Source organism: Dermatophagoides pteronyssinus, unplaced genomic scaffold, assembly GCF_027571235.1.
Source record: "Dermatophagoides pteronyssinus isolate colony J.1.1.1.1 unplaced genomic scaffold, Derpt_VIB-CSIC_2022.12 sq0001, whole genome shotgun sequence".
Classification (NCBI taxonomy): domain Eukaryota; kingdom Metazoa; phylum Arthropoda; class Arachnida; order Sarcoptiformes; family Pyroglyphidae; genus Dermatophagoides; species Dermatophagoides pteronyssinus.
Window position 1 is genome coordinate 5,767,855 of NW_027461525.1, and position 17,262 is coordinate 5,785,116.

Here is a 17,262-nt window from a genome sequence, read left to right on the forward strand (position 1 = left end):
TGTTTTGGTTATTGTTCGATTATTTACTTGATTTTTGGTTGATTTGAATTTTTTTTGGACAAAATTGATAAAACAAAGAAAATTCAGTGGTTACGAAAAGGATTTTCCCATTTGAAACATTATTCAATGGAATTTCTAAAGTTATTTACTTCTTCTTCTTCTTCATCAAAACATCATCATCAAAATTATCAACAACAAAATCATAATGTTGTTGTTGTTGATAAACAACCGATTGAACCAATCGAATTGAATGAAGAAGAATATTGCCTGTTTATATTGACCACACTATTCAATGCACATTATTTACCATGGTTAAAAGATCAAACACCAACGGATTATTTTCAAAATTTTGTCGAACGTTTTAATTCATTCAGTCAAAATATTGACCAAGCATTCCCTCAGATGCATTATAATCGAAAAAAATTTGCCATAAATTTAGCAAATAAATGTTGTTTTAAAATTGCTCGGAAATTGTTGATATCGATCGAATCAGTAAAGACAACAACAACAAAAACAATCGATGATGGTAACGATAACAATGATGATCAACATGATTTTGCTGTTCAATCAAATTATGATCAACAACAATCATCATCATTTTGGTTGGAAATTAATAACATTTTAAAAATTCCAATCGAAATTGAATCAAATTTTCAATCATCGATTGAAATTCCAAACGAATTAAATTTAAACAAAATGATTATAAAAGGTTTTCAACAACAAAAATATCGTCAAGAAGAAGATTTGCCGAAATTATTCTTGGAAGTGAATGATTATGAAATTTCTGGTTATGCTGGTTATACAAAAACAATAACATTGGATAATTTAAAATTTCATTTAAATTTACGTTGGGAATTGGAACGGAATTTTATATTGAATTTTGTTCAAAAACCGGAAATATTTTTAAAATTCTTTACCGGTTGTATATTAGCACTTGGTACATATTTTTATACATTTTATTCCAATCTTTATGCAGGATTATTATTGCAAGAATCTACACAAAAACAAGGTGAGCAGAGTTAGCAATGAATAATTTCATTTTTCAAAACAAAATTTCTCCACACACAGCACTTAAATGTTTTCCCGAAGTTGCTTTTATGATTGGATCAACACAACGATCGAAATTAAGTTCAGAATTTTTGATCATTTTTCGACAATTTCAAACAAACATGATAGAACAACAACAACAATGCAATCAAGAAACTTGTTCAATGGTTTACAATTTAATCAATGCAGTATTAATTCTTTTGGATAATGTTAATTTGATTGAAATTGAATTATTTCGTTGTCTTTTAATCGAACCATTTAATCATATCATACGGTTTAATTGTGATCCAATGATTGTTTGTAGTCGTAATTTTCGTCTACATAAATTATTGATTGGACGTCTGTATAAATTATTGAAAAATTCTGATCATCCAATTTTACAGGAAAAATGTTTCGAACATATATTATTGAATTTATTATTCGATACAACCGAATTCAAGCTTGAACAAATGCAAAAAGAATCGATAATGTTATTCGCTCGTTATTGTAAAGTGAAAAATATTTTCATCGATAATGATGGTAATGCTGAAGAAGATGATAATAAAATTAAAGAAAAAACCTCGGTTAATCGTTCGGATGAAGGTGATATTCATCAAAATAAACATCATTACCAGCAGAAACATAAATTAAGAAAATATTCGAATGAAAAATTATTGCCAAACACACAACAACAAGATGGCAGCAGCAGCAATGATGTCAAAATTGAAAAATTTCGTGATCTGCTTTTTAAATATTGGCCCGAAACATTTGAACAAAATCAACAACAATTGGATAGAGTTTTATCCGATTTGATTAGTCCATTAGTTGAATATGGATTTCCCATTATTAGTTAGTTAGTTGATTGACCTTTTTTTTGAAGAAAAAATATTTTCAATTAAAATAAAATAAGTTCAGCAATGAAATTGCAGAAAATGTTTTGCAAAAATTCTGTTTATGTCATCATCATCATTCGCTGGCCAATATTTAAATCGGATTGTTTTTCCAAATCGAATCATTCATTCGGAATTCATCTTTGGTCAAGATAAAGATAATGATGATGTCCAATTCGTTGAAAATGATTTTGTTCTTGTTGTTTTTATTATTTTTAACATATCAGATTTTCATATCGATCGAAACGGATCGTGCTGAATATTTTCAACGTTTGATTAATAAAACACGTCTTTGGAAACAAGTTTTTAATGAAATTAATCATGTTTATTGAATGAAAAAAAACAAACGATCAATCACCGGTAAAAAAAATTATAAAAATCAAACATTTGCAATTTCGGTAATATAAGCAGCCATCAATTTGGTACCTTCAATGTAATTACGACGATCAATTTTTTCATTTTGTGAATGTGCACCATCATCAGCAGCACCCATTGGTAATAGAATTACACTTTTATTGGTTACTTCTTGAAAAGTCAGTGTAACCGGGATTGATCCCCCTTCACGTGTCATATCTGGTTCAACACCGTAAACTATATTCAATCATCAAAATAAACATAAAAAGATTGAACATTTTGAAATGATTAGTTTGGGTACTACTGACCATGTTTTGTTGCTAATCTTGCTGCAGTAAAATTCGGGCTATTTGGACTGGATTTCCAAGGACGACCACCATTTACCATAAATGTACGAAATTTATTTGGACTATTCAGTTTTTGAAATTCTTTAGTCAAATAATCGACAACAAGTTTTTCAATCATTTTCGGTTGTTGATTTGGTACCAGACGAATAGAAAATTTACCAATAACTTTTTTCGGTATAACAGTTTTCGATCCGGAATCGGAAAATGCACCTTCAATTCCATGAATCGATAATGATGGATAACGCCAACGACGTGTCAATGTATCCATTTTATTTTCATGAATCAAACGTTCACATCCAACATCTGAACGAAATTCATTACAACAAAAATCAATAGCATGATAAAGTTTTTCTTCTTCGCTGGTTAATGGTTCAACATCATCCATAATACCGGTAATCATTATGTTTCCTTTTGAATCAACTAAACGACTAAATAATTGTATTAAATCAGTCATAGCTTCATGAACCGATCCACCATAAACACCTGAATGTAAATCTTTTGCTGCACATTCAATTTCAATGTAAAAATAAGCTAAACCACGAAGTCCATAAGTAAGGCAAGGTTTTTTCGTACCAAGCCAATAATTATCACTTATGCAGACAAAATCAACATCATTGAAAAACGTATCTTTACGGCTTAGCAAAAGTTCATCTAAACCTTCAGAACCAGATTCTTCCATACCTTCAAATACAAACTGAGAAAAAAAATTGATTGGAAAAATCAATAACAATCAAAAAAACTACAAACCTTCAAATTAACTGGCAAATCAATATTGTTGGCTTTAAATGCTTGCAAAGCATGAAGCCAACCAAGTACTGGTCCTTTATCATCGGATGCACCACGACCATAAAGTTTACCATTTTTTTCGGTTAAAACAAATGGTTCTGTATCCCAACCATCAGATTTTAAAGCTGGTTGTACATCCAAATGACCATAAACACACAATGTTTTCTTTTTTGAATTATTTCCTAATTGACCAAGTAAAACTGGTGGCAGCGGTGCTTTACGACCATCTGGAAATGTTTGCTCACCAATATCAGCTAATTCAGTTTTTACACCTTCTTGTTTTAATAACTAAATTTTTTTGAAAAAATAAAATAAAGTTTGATTACATTAGATTTACTCCATTCATACCTTTTCCATCCATTTGACCATATTAATGGTTTCATTTCGTAATTCATACGAACATGAAACACTTTTGATAGCAACAGCTTCGGATAATCGTTTAACATATGAATCGGCATTATTATCGATGTGTCTTTTTTTTAAAAGAGAAAATTTTTTTCAGATTAAAAATCATTAAAAAAATTATGAAAAAAAATTTACTTGAAAATTTTTTCCAATGATTGGCTAGCCATTTTATTGTTGGTGGGTGTTTTTGTTGTTTGTCAAAACAAAAAAAAAAACGTTGAAAGTAGAAAAATGATTATAGAAGAAAACTTATTTATATAATAAAATCACCGTACGGTTAGAGAAAATATCTATATGTACAATTTTTTCTTGTTGTTGTCAAATGGTTCGATTGATTTTATCTTGTTGTTGTTGATTGAATTGTAAAAACAGTGGCGACAATGATGATTTTGCATTGATAAGATAGAAATGATGATGACAATTGATATACAAAACAAACAATCACTTTGAGATTTGTGTGGCCAAAAAAAATACACGTGTAAAACCAACTTACACTATCCAAAAAGAATGTAATGGTAGAAAATATTTTAAAACAATTAAATATTTGATTCGAGAATTTGTTTCCCCCCCCCCAAAAAAATTACTTTGCTATTTAGTTAATGTGATAATCTCTATGCAAAAAAATTTTTTTGAAAAAAAACAATGTTTGCCATATTAACATTTAGCTATTTGATTGGTATAATGATACCAATATGTTTAATATTGATATTACCAAAAATATTAATTGAATGTTCAATTTGTTTTCATTATTATGATGCATATAATCATTTAACTCGGCCACATAAAAGACCATCATATGTTCGTGATAATAATGAAAGACGTCGTATGTTATTATTATCAAAAATTTATAATCGAATTAAACCAACAACAACAACCAAAAATACAACCAAAGATAATGATAATGATGCTGATGATAATGATAACGATAATGATAAACATCGTGAATTTAAATCCTGGATAATATCATTGGAAAAATATCTAAGTGAAACAATCGAATCATGGGAACAGGTTAATGATTTTCATATTAATTTAAAAATTCGTAATGATAAATATAAACGTGAATTGAAATTGATAAGAAGTGAATTGAAAAAATTTTCAAAATATTATCATTCAAAACAAGAGATCATTAATTTAATTAAATTTTTAGATTTGGTTAGAACATTTGAATTTTGACAACAGAAAAAAATTGGAAAAAGTTTTTGTTTTTCAATCATATAATGTTTTTTCTTCTTCTAAAAATTAAAGACAAAAAATAAAATCAAAAACCAACACCGGGTTAAAAGTGGATAATTGAATTGGAGTTAATACATTGTTTACACAAACAAATCAATAGAAAAAATGACTAGAGATGTTATTTCCAAACACCAAAAAAAACCAAATTCAAATTCAAAAAAAAACATTAAAAAAACATTATTTGGAAAGCCAAAAACAAAAAAATTCTACATTGATTGATTGAAAATTGCCCTAATTGATTTTTTTTCATTTCTTGTTTTTTCATTCATTTTTATAATATCACAGTCACGTCACATTGCTTTGCCTTTGTTTAACGAGTTATATAGCTGTCTTGAATTTATCATTTTCATCATCAGCATCTTCGATATTGATATTTTCAAAATTATCATCACCATCACCGTCTGCATATTTAACATTATGATCGAATATTGCACCTTTATTTTCATAACCATTCAATTCGATTAAATCCATTTGATCACAATCATCATCACCATCATTCAATGAATTTGAATCTTTTGGTGATATTGGTTCCAGTGATTCACTTGCATTCATTCGTGATAATGGTTGTGGATGATGAATTGAAGTGGATATAATCGATGATGGATTTGGACAATTTGAATCTGCGTTTGACATTGTTGTCAATAGATTGAACATTTGTTTTGATCGAACATTTTCTTTAAAATGTTTACGGGCACGATTTTCCAAATGTTTTAATTGCCTAATAGAGAGAATGAAATAAAGAAAACAGAAAAATTAATAAAATTTACAAAAAATATTTACAAAAATAAATTTTCAAAATGAATTCATTGATCGATCATATTGATTGTATAGTGTTTTTTAATTATCAAAAAAATAAAATCATTTACAATGAGGAAAATAATGATAAAAAAAAGTTGAGAAAATTTAAAATAAAAGAAACAAAAAAAAACAAAAAGATCACAGATAAAAATAATGATGATGATGTTTTCATGAATCGATGATTGTGTGCAATTTGAACTTGTTCAAGCCAATTAAAGTTGAGGGTTTGTTTAGGTAATTTAAAGCTTATGAAGTTTTATTTCTTCTTTATCATGATCATCATCATTATTAATTCCAATCATCGATATACCAATCGATGGTATAAAATATCTTGATTTGGATGAATTTATTGATTTTGAATGATTTATTGATAATTGTTGATTTGATTGATTCAATGATGATCCTCGTGGTTGTTGTTTTGAAACAATTTTACTGTTTGTTTGTCATGCGTGTATTTTATATAAGTAAAAGAAAAATAAAAGAAAATTTTTAGTTTCAAAGAATAAAAAGAAAAAGGATTTTTTTAAACATACTCACAAAGTGTTAAATTTGATACATGAAAAGACACCAACATATAAAAACAAGACAAGAAAAACATTTTGTTTTCTCCAACAAAAGTTTAAGAAGTTATAAAGTTGGTTAGTTTCTGAAGAATTATTCATTTTTTTTGCTTAATAATTATAGAATAAGTTTTCATGACATGTTTCTCATTAGAAAGACACAAACAAACGGAAAAAAAATCAAGATCAAAATAAGACATGCAAACAACAAATCAAAACTAATCAAATCTACTGTTTTAAAAAAAAAGAAACGATCAATTTTGGTTAGTTTATTTTTTGGTTGTTGTTAAATGATGTTCAAGTATATTGTGTGTGGGTTAGTGAATTTTATCCATAGAATTGATTAATAAAATATTATTATTATAATGAAAATTGACATACGATTTTGGTATTTTTCGATATGTAGCTTTTTTATAGCATATTATTTGCATAAATATTAACGAATCAAATGTTATTTGTGTACAGCCACAAAGTAAAAATTGAAATGGTGCTTGTCGAACAAAAAAATAAACAGTTTTATATAGATCACCAAGAAACCAGGTAAACACCATTAATTTGCTTGAAAAAAAATTCAATTAGTTCAAAAAAAGATTTAGATTTAATGATCAACTTACCTCATTCCTTCCACAGATTTTACTTTAAGATTACGAAAAAATTGTGGACTTGCCAATAATGATTCAGTAACTAATGCAACCAGACCATATCCTTCAACAATCAAAGGCACATCGATAAACAAATAGAATATCAATCCGGCAATCAATGTAAAAACGGCCATACATTCCAAATAGCTCATAAAATCAGTCCATTCCCAGAAAAAACGTAAATCAAAATCTGTAATGAAAATAGAAGGGAAAAAAAAGATAACAAAATCAGAATTTAAAAAGAAAACATAGAATGGTTGAGAATAGCGCACACAGATTATCTTTTCTTTTTTTGTTTGTTAATCTAAACTATTATGGGATTTTTTTTTCGTTCTACATACAGAAATTAGGAAAATAAAACAAAACAAAGAAATGAACACAAAGGAAACAAATGAAAATGAAAATTAACAACAACAGAAATAATGAAAGAAATGTGATCGAAACAACAAAAAACAAATAAAAATATTCAGAAAGAAAGGATTATCCGATTATTGAAATCAATTAATCAAATCAATTAATAATACCGATGAAACGTTTTTGTTTAAATTGATCATCATCATCATTAGTTTTTTCAGTGTTTATATTTTCATTGATTATTAGATCATCATTGATTAATAGCTGATGTTTTGGATCGATTAATTTTGTTGAACCCATTTCATCGACAATTATCATTTCATTTTTACGTTGTTGTTTTTGTTGCAAATTTGAATCATCAAACTGTACGGAATGTATGGCTGTTGTTGTTGCTGTTGCACCACCGCCACCATTGCCATCAACATGGTAACTAGATACAATTGCTTAATTGAAATGAATAAAAATGAATATGAATGAACTTTACAAAAATTGAATGAATGAATGAAAAACAAACAAAACAAATTTTACATAATTTAAATGAGAAAAATCAAATCAAATTATCATATTGAAAATTTATGAAAAAAAGATAACGTGCACAAACAAAGAAAAGTAATATGAACAGAATTTGACAAACAAAAACAAAAAAAAAGAAATTACTTTGTTTTGGTGAAAGATTCGAAGATTCTTGATTTGAATGATGATTTGATGATGAACATTGATGATGATCATTTTGAATTGTTGTTGGTGGTGATGATTGTTGTTGTTGTTGAGTATTTTGATTTGTTGATGATTGTCGTCGTTGTTGTATATTTGATTCAAATTGATTTTTAACCAATTTCATTTTATTCTCTAAATTGGAAATTTGTTTAAAAAAATGATGATTTTTTGATTTCGGTTGACTATTATCATTGTTGTTATCATCATCAGTGGTCATATCAATTGTAGAATGATCATTTTGCCGTTGTTGTTGATGTGGATGATGATAATTTTTCGGTAATGTTTGTGATATAGAATTTTTCATCATATAAATGATTCCAGTTATAGAATTCTTTTTTACATAAACATTTCTATTATTATATTGTTTTTCATTATGACAATCATCAAGCGAACGTGATCTTTTTAAATTTATTGTTGTTGTTGTTGACAAATCTTTCGAATGATGATTGCTTTCGTTTGATTTTGATGTTGTCAACATTGTTTTCATTGAATCTTTTTCTTTGTTTTTGTTTCATTAAATCAATTGAAACAACAAGGTAAACAAAAACAATACACAAAATCACACAAGTAAGAGGATAAAGATATATAAGAGAAATCAATAATAGTGTTGGGCAAGTTTTTTCATGTTTTTTTTGGATTTTTCAAATATTGCAAATGAGAGAAAGCAAGAATAAACGAAAAAGAAAAGAAAAAGAACAAAAAAATAAAAATAAATAATGGGAAAAAAATGATCCGAAAACTATTGTTTATGGAAAAATAAAAAAACTATTTTGATTATCATTCCATGCAGAAGATAATACATCTATTACACACACACACCAAACACACATAAACTAATTTGCTGATAATCACAGCATCATAAGAAACTTACCGGAAAAATAACGACGTTTTTGTTTAATAATTAGATTAGAATTTCTAACACGAACACAAAGTTCCAATAATATAAACATTGCCATTATCATAACTATTGATTGTATTAATAATGGTGTTTCAAAATGTTTACCAAACCTTTTTTTTGAATGAAAAATGGTCATAGATAGAAAGATTAATGTTATTCAATAGATTCTTGATAATAACAATGCTTACCAAAACATTATACGAAGTATATTTGCAATCAATAATGTTAGACAAACATATAGGGAAAAACCTTCAGTATTTTGTGTTTGTTTGATTGTAAAATATTGTGGTATATAAGGCACAATACTGCCAATAACCATGGCTATAACATAGAGAAAACAAAAATGACAAATTGATTGATTTGATTTGATTGGATTCGATTTGCGAAAAACATACCACATGAAAATATAAATGATAATTTGATTGGAAATTGATCAATTTTTGACATAATCCATTCGATTGTACCATCTTCACCTAATGGATCGACAACAGACGTTGCTGCTGTTGTCGAATTGATGATTAAATTGGCAGACATTGTTTCTCTCGGTTGATTTTTGATCAAAATTATGCAAAAAAAAATCACACACAAATACAAATGCACACAGTTTCAAATCAAAAAAAATCCTAAAATTAATTTCTAAATTAAATTCTAAGGTAAAATGAAAACAAAATAAAATCTTGATTTAAAAAAAACATATTTCAATCATAGCCAAGACATTTTCTTATGAATTTTTTTTGTGTGAGTTTTTCTCGGTGGAATCAGAGAGAATAATCTTATGATGATGATGATGATTATAGGAAACTTTCAATTGAATTGAGTATTGCACATTGCATGTTTTCGAATGAAACAACAAGAATATTCTGAATGTGGATATGATGATTATGTGTTAAAGGAAGTAGTAGTTGTTGTTGTTGTTATGGATCGCGCCTTTATTATTATATAGTACCCCTTATTATATATGGGCCTTAAAACTTTCTTGAAATGATGATTGTTGTCAGACCTTGATTATATATAGTGCAAAGAATAGGGTAGAATTTTTCTATTTCTTTTCTTCTCATCGATTTGGTTGTCAATGACAATCCGAAAAAAGTTTACATGAACTTAGAACATTCAAAAAAAAGAATTCACACAACAAACACAAAGTAACACTTGACAAACAAACATTGAAAATATTTCCGTATCCAAATGAATGATATGATCAATTTGTTGATTTTCTTTTCGTTTGTAGCCAAAATCTCAAAACAAAAACAACCAAAAAAAATGATTTGACAAAAAAAAATTCTATCTAGTCATGATATTTGACAAAAATAACAAAACGAAACGATGATCGGTATGAGTAATGATGATGATGATGATCTGTAATGCATCTGAAATCGCAATTGTTGTCAATCAAATTGCCATTCAATAATTATAACGTACATTACATTTTGGATTCAATGTACGAATGGACGACGACAACAACGACAAAAGTAGAGAAACAAAAATGTGACTTTTGTTTGTTTGTTGATATTAAGATATACGCGTTTAGTGTTTGTAATCTCATATTACAAACACCATAAGGTTAATGTTTGTGTGTTCAAGTGTGCACGATTAGATGAAATCCAAAAATAATCAAATTATTTAGCAATGATTATTATTTATTTATTTAATGGTGATGTTGATAGATTAAATGATGGTGTCTATGACGATTATTTTCTATTAAAATTAATCAATATTTGATTATTGTAATGATGAAATCCAGAGAAAATTATGATTATGATTAATATCTATTTTTCACTTGATAAGATTGTGTTGAGAATCAAGAGTATTTGATGCTTGCTAATGAAATCAAATATCAATTCATCATTTCAATTGATTTTTAGTCAGTCAAGTTGATTAAATTTGTCGTTGTTGATGATAACAATTATTATTGATATTGATGAGGATCAAATGATGATGATGATTGTAGCCTGAATCGAGAAAAAAACAACAGAAAAAAAATATTAAATTCGGTTGAATTTGAATTTAGGTCGTCTATGAAAATAAATCCATAAGCAAAATTTTTTGTAACTTTTTAAATAATAACTTTTTTTCTTGTTGAGCTCAACGATGTCGACCGTAATTTTTTTCGTTTGAAGATCAAGTTTTTCTCTTTAAATTGGCATGGTTGGTTGAATCGATGATAATTAAAACTTAACTAAACGAGCGAGGTAAAAAACAACATTATTCACAAGAGGAGAAACTGGATTTTGTTGAAAAAGTTTTGTACAGAAAAAAGAGAAAAAAATAATGATGATGAAAGCAATAAAATTAATTAAAACTAACTAGTTTTGTACAAAAAAAACTAATCATTCAATCAATTTCAAAAGTTAAGGATAAATTTATTGATTGAATTTTGATCAAAGTCATGATCATCTTTGAATGACAATCATTTTTTTTATTGTCTATAGAAATCCTGAATGAATTTTGAATTCAATAATTTTTTTACCTTTACGAAAATGTTGGAAATTTTGTTTTTCAAGAAACATTATCACCAAACGATGATGATGATGATGATGATGATGAATAACAACAACGGAACATTGTTTGTCATCATTCAGCTCGATTGTTGTTGGCGTTGTTGATGATGTGATGTTTGTTTGTTGTTTTAAAATTCAAATGTCATTGGCGTGATCACATCACACACAATGCAATAACAATGGGTTTTTTTCAATTCTTTTGATTTGAACAGTGATTCTCAACCCGTGTGCCGCGGCACATTGGTGTGCCGCGAAATTCTGAAAATGCAACTGATATATATTTTGTGCCGCTAAAATTGTGCCGCGACAACAAAAAGGTTGAGAATCACTGGATTTGAATATGAAGAAGAGAATTCAATGCAAAAAAAAAGATTCATTCAGACTCAATTCTGACCATCCTTAGATATCGTAATGTTGTGTTTTCTCTTCGGTAAAGAAGACGAAGAAGAATTCGAACCACAAACCAAAACATTCGAATTCTCTTGAAACGTTCGAAATTTTTTTTCAATTTTTTTCCTTGTAAAAAATGGCACAAATGACAACAGCATCAAAAGAGATAGCCAAATCAACACGTACATTAATCTGTTTGTTACAATCATTGATCGATCATCGAGTTTTAATTGAACTTCGTAATGATCATTTTGTTTTGGTTCGTATTTGGATTTTTTTCGAATCTTATTCCAATTGCATCTATTTTTTCCCATATATTTAGGGTATGTTACAATCAGTCGATTGTTATATGAATTGTGAATCAAGTAGTGCAAAAATTTGGTCATTAAATGATTGGATTGAAGAACAATGTCATGATAATAATGATACGACAATAATCAATCTACAATGTGATCGTTTACCTGATACCGAATGGTTAGATAAACATTCCAAACAAATGGATTATATATTTATTAAAGGAAATCGTATACGTTTTATTCATCTACCTGAAGAGATTAATATTATTGATTGTATTGAAAAGCAATTAAAATTTTATCGTGAACGTAATAAAAATGTTATGGCTATTCAACGACCGTTTAATTGGAAAGATTATCGTAAAAAATTAAAATCAGAAATACCAAATCAACAACAACAACAACAGGATAATGATAATAAGTCAATAACCATCAGTTCTACGGGTGATAATAAAAATTGATAATCTCATTTTGTAATTTAAAAAAAAAAATTGTAAATTAAAAATGATTTTAGTGGCGCCATCTTTTATTCCAAAAAAAAGAAAATGATAATGAAAACATTCGAATTTTTATTTTTTTTTGTAAATAAAATAATTTTTAATTACAATTGACATTTGGTTAAGGAAATTAAAAAAAAATATTAAAATTAAAAGATGATAATGATGATGATTGCCATTATAAACAAAATGATTGATTTATTAATGATTATTTTTGTGGATGATCGATTACACCAATCATTATTACAAACACAACGATCAATACGTACACCAAATTCATAATAAGTATTACAACGCATACGAACGATTGGAAAACTGCCCGCTATTAATAATCGATTAAAATAATTTTATCAATTTTAAAATTTCAAAATAAAACCCAACAAAAGAAACTTACGTTGTGCACAACCACGTTTCCATTGTTGTGTTAAACCATTTGGATCGGTTATGACAAATTGTTCACAACCACCTGGACAATCAGCTTGTTGTACCATATTTGGTACGAAATTATTTGTTGTACAAATATCCGGATTATTATAACAATTAAAATCCGAACAATGTGCAATATTCCATTGGCATGAATAACAACGATAACGATTTGTAACATCTATCGAATTATGGTGATGATGACGATTCTTATCAAATCTTGATGGTGATTCACTCATCATATCTAAACGGTTGATCGAAAATTGGTTACTCAAAATCAAAAACAACAACAAAAAGATTACCTGTTGTATCCATTGTTTCTGATGATACTTTTCCATGATATCTATCAATTTTTTCAAAATCATTTTCATCTTCTGGTCGATTATCAATATTTTTGTCAAATTGTTTTCGATTTTGTTGCTGTTGTTGATGATGATTCATCATCTGAATACGAGAATTTCGATTTTCAACATCATTATTATATGGTAGAATATTCTGTCCAAATTGATTCATTTGCGGTTCGGGTATCATTTGTGGATGATAATTTGGTGGTGGTGGTGCCATTGATTGTGGCAAATATCCACCACCACTGAATCCACCAAATTGTTGTAGATAAGGTGGTGGTGGCTGTGGTGGCATCGGTACACGATGATCACTATAAATTTGTTGCCGCTGCATAAACATTGGCACCAATGCTGAATGTGGTATCAAAAGTGATTCAGCTGGATGTCTTGGTTGAATTTGTTGTTGTTCTAATCGACGACGATCCATTTCTTGTTGTTCAAAATGTTTTTTTCTTTCACGTTCACGTTGTTCTTCTTGTTGATGATGACGAATTTGTTCTTGGATTAAATGAAATCGATCAATTTCTTGTTTAGTTGGTTGATAAATTGTTGATGCGGATGATGATTGATCATTATTGGCTTCAAGTAACGATGGTGATGCCCAACAAGAAACAATAACTATAATAATAAATATTGAAAAATGATAATCCATAATCGTTGTTGATCGATCGATGATAAAATAATTTAAGAACGGTCGAATTTTAGATGGACATTTCCGTATTTGTTGTTGATCGTTGATCGTTTGTTTTTCGTAGAATTTTAAAAGATTTCGAACCAAAAAACCAGAAAACTTGAAAGAAAACTACAACATCATCATTAGGGATTTTCGTTTCATGAAGAACATCGTTCTCTTTGAACTGTCGTCGAACTCCAAAATGGATGAATGATTCAGCAGCAAAGTAGCAAACAAAATACGACATAAAATGACATGGCGTAATCTAATTCGAATTCCTGGTGTTATGACTGATGATGATTGAAAATGAGATCATTTTGGTCAAATCATCATAATCTACAACAACGGGGATTATTCATTGTGTGGTTTGTCTTTTTTCTTGTCTGGTTGACATAACGGGAATTTTTAAAAATAAAAAATTGTCACCCAAAAACAAACAAATTTTGTAAATTATATTTAAAATAAATTACAATAAATTCATTAGATAATAATCATTATTATAACAATCCACATTACATTAAAAAATAATTTGATTATTTACAAATTATTTTCGGGAAAAAGAATTTTTATTTGATTTTCCAAGCAAAAAAAAAAATTGACCCAATTCGGGTTTTTGTTTATCGGTTTTTTTTCGATTAAAACAACAACAGTGGAAAAAAATTAAGGTCATTGGCAACCAGGATATCGATTAATGGTCAATCAAATTTTGGAACGGCTGATGGTAATGGTCAATAAAAATTGATTATTTCTTCTTGTATATGCAAATCTCGATGTGAATGAAAATGAAAATGAGAAAATCCTGCTGTGAAAAAAATTAGGCTAAAATTGAATTTTTCATCATTAGAAAATGGAATTTAGAGAAAAATTCCATCATCATCATCATTCATTTGATGATGAAAACGATTAATCAAACTTATGAAAATTTGAAAAAAATTTCATTCAAAATTTACTCCAGAAAAAAAAATTCTCACTCAGCTCATCATCATTATGGATCAAGGAATTCATTTTTTCCATTGAAAAAATTCAAACAAAACAAACAGACAGCCAGAATTCATACACACATTGAATTTCTATTGATCATTGATGCGTTCCAATTTCCATTATGTTTGAGATCAATCGATATATTGATGATGACAACAAAAAAAATTATGAATTTCGTTTTTGTGTTATTATTATCCTGAATTTCTGTATTTTCTTTTCTTAAATCTATCGATATGTAATGTGATAAATGATGATCATGATCATGATCTGTGTGAAGTAAAAGTAAAAGTTTATTGACCACAATATTTTTTTTTCATACATGTTTAGTCGATCGATGTGTGTGTGTGTGCATATGAATTGCGAAGTTTAGTTAATTTCTGCTATCTCCATACTCTTATTATACGATTCATTTACCGATAAAATATTCTTCGGTTGTTGTTGTTGTTGATTCTGGCAAATAATATCAGTTTTCAGTTAATATAGGAATATTCTGTTTGTTTTTTCCGTTTTGTAAATGAGAATCCAAAAAAAATTTATGCTTAAATGAAGCTCAAATGAAACAAAATTCTTGCACGCAGGAATAATTATCATTATAAAGTTAAATTGAGATAAATTAGTATCGCTACAATGTGAGAATAATATTCTGTATTCGTTCGGTTTGTTGTTTTTTTACCCAGAATATTTATCGGTTTTTTATTCATTTAAATGTAATTCTTTTTTGGATGATCCCTTTTGGTTTTACGTGATTAGAATATGATTTTTATTTACTTGTTTTTTATTTCTTCACCTTTTTTTCCACACTTACAGAATCCATTTAGTGTGAATAAATTTATCACAAAAATTTATTGGGTAATGAGTGTAGCAGAGAGAGAAAACAATTCTTCAATCAATTTGATTTGAATAATAAGTTTTTTTCCAAAGAAAAACCTAATTTATACGGATATGGATTCTTTGAATTCTGTCAAGAATCGACTTTGGAATTCTTCAGATTCATTCATAAAATAGTAAAAAAAACAACGACGTAACTATAGGAATGACGCTTGAATTCTATGAATGAATGAATGAAACCAATTAGGCTAGGAAACGAAATTTTTTTTACAAAGTGATGATGATACTCATTATTCTTGCAGCCAAAAAAAAACTTGAATGAAATTCTGTCCATAAGTTGTTGCTGTTGTCCAGTAGATTCCTGTTGATGATGAAGGCGACAATTTTTTTCAATGAAATTTTTCACATCATTATTTTTGAGAGTTTGTTTAGTTGCTATCCAAAGAAATGAGGGAATATTCTTTTCAAAATTTCGTTTTTTTGCTGCTGCTGCTGTTGTGAAATGTTACAACGTACAACGACCTTTGGGTAAAAATTAAATTTTTTCGCTGTTGCGAAATAAAGGAAGACAAAGCCAAAGAATCAAGAATCAAGATTGAGCAGAATCAAGATCAAAAATTTCATTCAGAAGAACCCTACCATCCGGCCATATTTTATTTCATTCATAGAAATCAAAAAAAAAAACTACAACTACGTTTTCATTTTTTACGCAAACCCCGATTGAAACTGAAAACACTGTGATACCCATAGTATCTCTTCTTTTTTTACCTTTTTTTCTACCCGATTCATTCATTAATTCATTCCATCACTTCTGATTTCCGATTACCGGTTATTTACCAAAAAAAGAATTTCTAATAAATAATTTATTTATTTTATTTTCGGTAATTTTTTTTGTTGTAAACAACAAATTTTTTTTTCTGGTTGTTATTTCCTTCAACTGATTCTAACAAAGATTAATGGATGATCAAAAAAAGGAATTTTTCCATTCGAAAAGCTGATTTAAATTATAAAACAGCAGCCGAAGCAGCAACAGAAAACCTGTCAACTAATGAGATTTTCGTTTTTCAATTTTACTAAATAAAATTAAATAAAAAAAACTTGATAATCATCATAAGTGATGTTGTTGTAGGAAAAATTTTCTGTTTGCTTGTTAGCATCATGTTGAGGATTACTGCCGAACACACAAAGATAGAGACAGAGAGAGACAGAGCAGCATCAAAGCCTACCATAATAAGTCCGCATCAACTTTTCATTTCTTTATAGAGGATGACAATCAACAGAGAATCAAGAAGAGAGAGAATCGAAAATGAAGAAGAATTATATAGA

The 17,262-nt window shown here is 28.0% G+C and overlaps 6 protein-coding genes across 15 annotated transcripts; 3 read left to right on the forward strand and 3 right to left on the reverse strand.

Moving 5' to 3' along the window:
* The first annotated feature begins 2 nt into the window (after positions 1 to 2).
* LOC113795769 (uncharacterized) lies at positions 3 to 3,666 on the forward strand. Its single transcript, XM_027345991.2, has 2 exons — positions 3 to 1,009; positions 1,069 to 3,666. Exons 1-2 carry the CDS (start codon positions 127 to 129, stop codon positions 1,878 to 1,880), a joined length of 1,695 nt encoding a protein of 564 aa, XP_027201792.2. The 5' UTR covers positions 3 to 126; the 3' UTR covers positions 1,881 to 3,666.
* Positions 2,208 to 4,098, reverse strand: Cndp2 (Cytosolic non-specific dipeptidase 2). Its single transcript, XM_027345986.2, has 5 exons — positions 3,944 to 4,098; positions 3,752 to 3,875; positions 3,365 to 3,691; positions 2,579 to 3,311; positions 2,208 to 2,507 (listed from the first exon to the last, which is right to left on the reverse strand). Exons 1-5 carry the CDS (start codon positions 3,973 to 3,975, stop codon positions 2,296 to 2,298), a joined length of 1,428 nt encoding a protein of 475 aa, XP_027201787.2. The 5' UTR covers positions 3,976 to 4,098; the 3' UTR covers positions 2,208 to 2,295.
* Positions 4,099 to 4,450: 352 nt separating this feature from the next.
* On the forward strand, positions 4,451 to 5,803 carry LOC142646274 (uncharacterized). Its single transcript, XM_075824707.1, has one exon. It carries the CDS (start codon positions 4,451 to 4,453, stop codon positions 4,979 to 4,981), a length of 531 nt encoding a protein of 176 aa, XP_075680822.1. The 3' UTR covers positions 4,982 to 5,803.
* LOC113795764 (solute carrier family 66 member 2) lies at positions 4,918 to 11,625 on the reverse strand. Of its 10 annotated transcripts, none has more exons than XR_012847209.1 (11): positions 11,477 to 11,625; positions 11,075 to 11,230; positions 9,405 to 10,958; positions 9,198 to 9,330; positions 8,983 to 9,119; positions 8,052 to 8,609; positions 7,565 to 7,837; positions 7,014 to 7,230; positions 6,781 to 6,957; positions 6,373 to 6,630; positions 6,134 to 6,271 (listed from the first exon to the last, which is right to left on the reverse strand). XR_012847209.1 is itself a non-coding variant. In XM_075824536.1 (10 exons), the coding sequence occupies exons 3-10, from the start codon at positions 9,541 to 9,543 to the stop codon at positions 5,360 to 5,362; spliced, it is 2,034 nt and encodes a 677-aa protein (XP_075680651.1). In that variant the 5' UTR covers positions 9,544 to 10,958; positions 11,075 to 11,230; positions 11,477 to 11,625; the 3' UTR covers positions 4,918 to 5,359. The 10 variants fall into 10 exon arrangements, 8 of the variants coding, with proteins under 8 accessions (XP_075680651.1, XP_075680656.1, XP_075680665.1 ...); XR_012847210.1 differs by having other exon boundaries at positions 6,135 to 6,271; positions 6,377 to 6,630; XM_075824536.1 differs by lacking the exons at positions 6,134 to 6,271; positions 6,373 to 6,630 and adding an exon at positions 4,918 to 5,759.
* A 389-nt stretch (positions 11,626 to 12,014) lies between these two features.
* LOC113795775 (U7 snRNA-associated Sm-like protein LSm10) lies at positions 12,015 to 12,854 on the forward strand. Its single transcript, XM_027345997.2, has 2 exons — positions 12,015 to 12,156; positions 12,220 to 12,854. Exons 1-2 carry the CDS (start codon positions 12,034 to 12,036, stop codon positions 12,649 to 12,651), a joined length of 555 nt encoding a protein of 184 aa, XP_027201798.2. The 5' UTR covers positions 12,015 to 12,033; the 3' UTR covers positions 12,652 to 12,854.
* LOC113795745 (uncharacterized) lies at positions 12,785 to 14,557 on the reverse strand. Its single transcript, XM_027345955.2, has 3 exons — positions 13,413 to 14,557; positions 13,082 to 13,354; positions 12,785 to 13,009 (listed from the first exon to the last, which is right to left on the reverse strand). Exons 1-3 carry the CDS (start codon positions 14,104 to 14,106, stop codon positions 12,837 to 12,839), a joined length of 1,140 nt encoding a protein of 379 aa, XP_027201756.2. The 5' UTR covers positions 14,107 to 14,557; the 3' UTR covers positions 12,785 to 12,836.
* Between the last annotated feature and the right edge of the window lie 2,705 nt (positions 14,558 to 17,262).